The 7,374-nt window shown below is 36.9% G+C and overlaps 1 protein-coding gene across 1 annotated transcript; it reads left to right on the plus strand.

Moving 5' to 3' along the window:
• Positions 1–4,877: 4,877 nt before the first annotated feature.
• On the plus strand, positions 4,878–5,822 carry LOC114099819 (olfactory receptor 5B3-like). The gene has a single exon (XM_027944331.2). It carries the CDS (start codon positions 4,878–4,880, stop codon positions 5,820–5,822), a length of 945 nt encoding a protein of 314 aa, XP_027800132.2.
• Positions 5,823–7,374: the final 1,552 nt, after the last annotated feature.

Consider the following 7,374-nt stretch of genomic DNA (forward strand, 5'->3'; position numbering starts at 1 on the left):
TATATGCAAAATTCCCCAACAAAATCATATTCACCTGAATTCAAAGCATGTTTGCAATATCATGCACCACAGTCAAGTGGGGTTTCTCCCAGATGAAAGGATGTGCAGCAAATCAGTGAACAAGATTTGCCACATCAACAAAGAACAAAGGACAGAGACCATATTATCATCTCAATACATGAAGAAAAGGCATTTAATATATATTCATGCTTTAAAAAGACACTTAACAATCTAGGTATTGAAGGAAAATACCTCAGTATAATAAAGGCTATTTATAATAAGCTGTCAGCTAACTTTATGTCGATGGGAGATGCTGTGAGGAAGTAAAATAGAGAGCCAAGAAATAAACCCATGTGTTCATAGGCAACTGATTTTTCAAACACACTTTGTAGAAAACACTTTTAAATAATAGGGAAAGAATTGGATAGCTACACTCAAAAGAACCCAAAGGAAACTAGACCCTTTTCTCTCATCTGTTCAAGAACCAGCTCAAAGTACATTAAAGACGTGAACATAAGAACAAAAACCATGAAACCAGTGTGGTTTCAGACACTGGAATAAGCAAAGCCTTTTTTTTTTTTTAAAGAAAATCCCCAAAGCTCAAAAAACTAAAGCAGAAATGGACCTATGGGATTGCAACAAACTAAAATGGTTTTGCACAGCAAATAAAATGATCAAGAGAGTGAAGAGACAACCTACAGAATGGGAGAAGAGATTTGAAAACTTTACGTCTAAAAGGGGCTGGGTAATCAGAATATAGAAGGAACCTCAAAACTCAAGAGAAAAACAAAACAAAAACAACAACAACAACAACAACAAAAAACCCAAACAAGCAAATAACCTGATTGAAAATGAGAAATAGACATGAACAGACATTCCTCAAAAGAAGATATACAAATGGCCAATTGGTGTATGAGTAAAAGCTCAACTTCACTAATCATCAAGGAAATACAAATCCAAACCACTTTGAGATGTTACCTCACCACAGCAAAAGCAGCTTCATTGAAAAAACTAAAAATAACTACTTATGGCAAGAAGTAGAAGAAAGGGAAGGAAACTTGCACCCTGTTGGTGGGAATATAGATTGGCACAGTCATTATGGACAATTGTATAGAAGTTAATGAAATAATTATAGAAACTTCATGCGATCCAGCAATTTCAACAATGAGTTTAAATTCAAAGGAAATTAGCTAGGCATGGTAGTACATCCCTCTAATTCCATCTACTCAAGAGGCTGAGGCAGGAGGATGGCAAGTTTGAGACTAGATCAGCAACTTTGCAAGACTCTATTGAAAAAAATAAAATAAAATAATAAAAATAATTTAAAAGGATCAGAGATCTAGTTCAGTGGTAGAGAGCCCCTGGGCTAAACACATAATACTGTAATTAATCAATGAATTCAAAAGAAATGAAATTGGTATGTCAGAAAGACATCTGTACCTTCATGTTCCCTTGGAATTTCTTCCAATATCTAAGAAATGGAAACAACCTGAGTGTCCAAAAACTGATAAAAGGATTAAGAAAGTGTGTCACCGATGCAATAGAAAATTTGGCTCAGTCATAAAGAAAGAACTGTTGTCATTGGCAAAAGTAGTTCATTATATAAAGTGAAATAAGCCAATCTAAAGACATTTTCTGAATGATCTCACTCATGTCCTTGAAAAGTCCTTCTCACAGAAGTTACGAATTAAGCAGTGTTTATCAGAGGATGGATATAACAGGGAGAAGGAGAGCTGGGGAGAGGATGATCATTGGTACTACTTTGCTGGAGCAAGAATATCTGGTGAGCCATGGCACAGTAGGGAGACTACAGGTAACTCTTACATAGTGTGCACTTCAAAAAGCCAGAAGCAAGGATTTTTAAAGTTTTCCCAACAAGGAAATGAAAAGCATTTGAAAAGTTAGGTATGTTTGAACTTATTTAGGTGGTACACACTATATTCATGTACACAACAATCTAATGGTATGAGTCAATTTGTACAATTTTTGTGTTTTCATTTACCAATAAAGAGAAATTTAATTTTAAGAGTATAATTATGAACTTGATCCCTAAAGGCTCTTTAATTGCTTCTTCCTTAGCAAAGTGGGACAGGGAGCTGTAGATAGTCTCATGGGGAAAATCTCCAGAGGTCTCCAAATCGGTATGATTCTCTCCAGATCTCCATGTATTTGCCTCTGAAATCCCAAGCACTTCACATCACTTTATTTTAGAAGGAACAAGGTACAGGCCAGCTCCAGTGGACATCCTTTCTTCATCTGCATGATTATTGTTGGTATGCAGCCTTCTTCAAACCTGAGGGTTTGCTAAGAACCTTCAATTATGGTCAGAGAAACATTCAAATGAAAAAAAAATCACATTGGTTGATCTTAAATGATGTTATTTTTATGAGATCTTCTGTAGATGTTTCATTTATTCAGGAGCATGATCTGTGAATTACCTGGGAGAGAAGTAATATTATCCTATGTTTTCTATGTAGAAGGAGGGTTAAGTAATTCTTCCCAGGGCACAGAAAGAACTCATGGTAGATTCTCAACTGGACCCATGTTAACTATCTTTTCTCCTTTTCTTCTGCCTTAGAGAACATGGAGTCTTTTGATGACTACCTGAGAGAGGCCTCCTCATAGAACTTATTCCATTTCCCATTCCTGATTTAATGAATTTAAAAATACCCCTCTGAATAAGCTGCCTTTCACTTCTAGCAGAGTGGTAAGCTCTCTATTCCATAACATTTCAGACAGAAGTGTAAGCCATGCAAAAGCACTGGGCTACCTGTGCCTACTCTCAGTTATTTGAAAACTAAAGAAATGTTTCTCACAACTGAGGTAAGTCCATGCACAAATGTCAAACATCTATTATGGGGACTTTAATGATTCATAGAACAAGAACAAATCTAGCTTTAAAAATGAACAAAAAGTATTACAGATGATGCTTTGATTGATTAGTGACCTTATCTTGTTTACTCTATATTTGGACATCATCAAAGTTTAAAATGCAAACACAAAACAAAATCCCAGAAGTGAAATGATCCTTGTTTAAACTATAAAATAGTCCTCAATGAATGAACGGACTCTGATCTGTATTTAACCCTTTCACCATTGTCTCAGGCTTATTCTTGGGAGGTGACTGTAACTCATGAATCTTGAGTCTTTCTTATACTACCTGTTTAATTTTAGAGCTTCACACAACTCCCCATATTCCCAGTAGCCTTTCTGGTAAAATAAGAACAACAATACAATCTACTTCACACATTTAACACTTCCAGGAAAATCTCTTACCATTTGTTGTAGAACACAGTATCTCAAGTGTATTAAGACTAGCAACCATGATGTCTTCATGGAAATTTAAGCTGTCAAATACACAGGAGAAATATGGAAGGCGGCATCCAAATTAACATATAGATTTGCGGAAAGAAGTTTTCAACAGGACTGATCCACAGGGAATTGCAGCAGCAGTTATCACAAGCTTAGAGTAATGGAAGACCTAGAAACAATCAAGAGCACAAAACACCAAAATGGCCATCACAGGGAGAAAAGGAAAATTGGGGAGAAAAGTTTAAGACATCAACATCACTCACAACTGAAGTCATAAATTTGAGCATCCACCTTGTTCAACATGGGCCATTATCCCCTTCTAGCCCCGTGATAGCTAGTACCCATCAGGATGTGCTTACACCCCAAATTTTATTTTCCTTTAGTATTATTTAGTTTTCACAAGAATGTCTCAAATAATATCTCTCATTAATGTCTTCCTTTTGCAGATGGAAATTGGATGTTCATAGGAGTTACCTTAAGACTTGTGACTCTTAGGTGATAAATGGCAGGTCTGATGTGCCTCTCTAATGAGAATCTAAGCTTTGTGTGTCTTCTGTATCTGATATGGATTCACTCTCAATTCCCTCTGCAGGCAGCACATGGTCCCACCATTCCAGCTAACCAACCCCAGCCACTGTGTATAGAGATGTGCTATGTTGATTCAAATGTCAGACTCATCTCTGCGTAATCAAAGGTTATGCCTTTAGGCACATCAGTATCAACATGTGTAGATGTGCTGCTAATAATAAGCAGGAGATTTCTGGGGAAGGTTAATATACAATGAAGAGCTTATCAATTAATTTGGGGTCCTTCTGTGGTTGAAACAAGGACTATTTCACTGTTATAGATTTGCTTATTTTTTCTATATCTAATGAGAAGCAAGCATTGTTGTAAATAGGATGAATTTGCATCTTATCAATGACTCCCATATATGTAAAAACTAGCATATTTCATAGTTTCATATCACTATGAAACCCCAATTGCTGCTTGTAATTCACTTTAGCTCCTTAGATTTAGGAACCATTCAACATGGGTTAAGGATGGGTCCAGAGCAGAGATAAACAATTAGATTTTGCCAATATGAATGAGTTATTTTGCCTGTTATGCATCAATTTTTACATGGATAATACAATGAAACAAATTCAAAATGTTATGGTGAGGAGACACAGAATGCACATTTAATGTACCTCCAGCAATTATCAGCAGGTGAACAATGTGAAAGTATCATTTTCTTTTCTAGGATACCTGAAAGAACTGAATGATTTGACCATAGAAGTAATGTAGATTAAACTTTTAAACTGACTGCATTAACACTGTAAAAAAAATTTAAATTGTGTACATGATCCCTTAAGATTCCTGAATTTCACAGCATGCAACATTGTAGAAGTGATGCAATCAATTTGATACAGAAAGTCATGCTTTTACTAGAGAATCTCAGATTACAACTTATTGCTGCAATGAAAGAATACATCTTGTATATATACTTTGAATTTTCAAATCATTAATTTTTCATTCTGTTCTTTCTTCTCATAGCTATAGAACACCTAATGATTTTTAGGAAACTGATGGAAAATAGGACAGAAGTGACACAGTTCATCCTGCTGGGACTGACCAACGACCCAAGTCTGCAGCTTCCCCTCTTTGTGACCTTCCTGCTCATCTACATCATCAATCTGATTGGGAACCTGGGGATAATCCTGTTGATTGTCTTGGACTCACGTCTCCACACTCCCATGTATTTTTTCCTGGGCAACCTGTCTCTGGTTGACTTGTGCTACTCTTCAGCTGTCAGTTCCACAGTCATGGCTGGGCTCCTTCTTGGATACAAGGTCATCTCCTACAATGCTTGTGTCACCCAAATGTTCTTTTTTGGAGCCTTTGCCACTGTGGAAAACTACCTCCTGGCCTCGATGGCCTATGACCGCTATGCAGCAGTGTGTAAGCCCCTGCACTACACCACCACCATGACAACGAGTGTGTGTTCATACCTGATTGTAGGCTGCTATGTCAGTGGATTCCTGAGTGCCTGCATCCTCACTGGGAACACATTCAGTCTCGCCTACTCTAAGTCCAACGTGGTCCATCATTTTTTCTGTGATGTTCTAGCAGTGATGGTTCTCTCTCACTCTGATAGACATGTGAATGAACTGGTTCTTATTTATGTAGCCAGCTTCAATATCTTAATTGCTCTCCTCATAATATTAATATCCTACATATTTATTTTTATCACAATCCTAAAGATGCGCTCAGCTGCAGGACATAGGAAGGCTATATCCACCTGTGCCTCCCACTTTACTGCAGTCTCTATATTTTATGGGACTCTAATCTTCGTGTACTTACAGCCCAGCTCCAGTCACTCCATGGACACATTCAAAGTCGCATCTGTGTTCTACACTATGGTCATTCCCATGCTGAACCCTGTGATCTACAGCCTCAGGAACAAGGAGGTCAAGATTGCATTCTTAAAAGTCAAGAGTGTGTTCTTTTGTTGTGAGAAGAATAATCTTTAGGATTTTGATTTTAGCTTTGTGGTTTGGGGTAAGTTTCCTTGATTCATTCCTCTTAGGTCTTCTCTAAGTATTGGGTACATCTGAGGCCACATTGAAGTTAAGTTCTTGATGTTATGTTCTTACCATTGCAAAGTGTTTTATGGGAAGAGTAAACATCAAGTCCAGAAATTAATACCTGAATTAGAGTGGCTAAAATATCTTGATGTCTACTTTTCAAAACTACCACTTAGGACATTGATGTAGTTACTCATTTTATGTGTTCTTTTCCTACCACCTGTTTTAAAACAAAGGGACTAGGATGAAACAGAAGTAATACACACTAATGTCACTTAGTGTCACATTCACATTGATGTGGCAAATTTGCCAGAATTAAATGTAGTGAGGCTACTGTATTGGTTAATTTATGTGTTAATTTGAATAGATTAAGTGATACCCAGATACACAGTAATACATTTTGCCACATGTGTCTGTGAGGGTTTTACCGAGAATCTAGTATTTGAAGCAGTAGACTTGGTGATCAATGTGAGGGGCCATCTGCCAATCAACTGACAACTTGCCTATAGACCAAAAAGCAGAGAAGAGGAAAATTCTCTGTCTCTGTCTCTCACTCTTTACTTTAATTGTGACATCCATTTCTCCCATTCTAGACACAAGAGCTACTGATCTGACCATGGGTTTTGTCACTGTGGTCTTCAAGACTTGCCGAAGTCATAGCTCACCTTCCAGGCTTAGAACTTTAAACTCAAAATCATACCATCTCCTTTCCTCATTCTCTGCCTTACAGACAGAATATCAAGGACTTCTGACCTCCATATCTCCTGAGCCTGAAAGAAGATAGTTCAGGAAAAATAAGACATTTTAACACACTCATACAATGCTGCAAAGTTTCAGACAATTGACATATTAAATAGAGAAAGAAATAATATTGCACACTTTTATTGCTGAAAATGCTTTGAAATTGTTAATTCTGACCACTCATTTTTACTTTAGTTGAGTTGCATTCTCTTTTGCTATTCCCCAGTTCTTTATACCTCTTCTTTCTCACTAATTTCCTTGTTCTTTCTTCACAATGAGACCCATGGTCTCTACTCTGTGGGAATGCCCTCACTCTATCCAGGTCTTGCTTCAATGTCACCCTGTCAGTGAGTCCTTCCATGACCACCTGCATGAAATAGTCACTGTTGATTCACCACATTAAATGACCCCTCCTCCTATGTCATTCTTCATAGTTCTTATCAACCCTCATCGACTGTACCTTTGCTTACTTGTTTCTTTTTTAACTCCCCCAACTATGTAAATTCTCCATGAAAACATGGACTTTATCAGGTTTGTCCCAACATGATTATTGATATATTAATAGGTGACTATTTCATCATTAAAGCAAATAAATATTTATGAAAGGAATGAATAATTTAGATTTCTATTTAATTGTACCAATATTTTGAACCTTTTTAGCATTGTTTATTAAGTGAATTTTGCATAATAAAAATCTTATAGATCAAAATTCAGTGCACCTCAAGACAGTGCTGATTTTCTGCTTTGCTGAAACGTT

Source organism: Marmota flaviventris, chromosome 9 (genome assembly GCF_047511675.1).
Source record: "Marmota flaviventris isolate mMarFla1 chromosome 9, mMarFla1.hap1, whole genome shotgun sequence".
Classification (NCBI taxonomy): Eukaryota; Metazoa; Chordata; class Mammalia; order Rodentia; family Sciuridae; genus Marmota; species Marmota flaviventris.

Excerpts from the sequence above, each read along its gene's own strand:
- LOC114099819 (XM_027944331.2), top strand. The coding sequence starts at position 4,878 with ATGGAAAATAGGACAGAAGTGACACAGTTCATCCTGCTGGGACTGACC.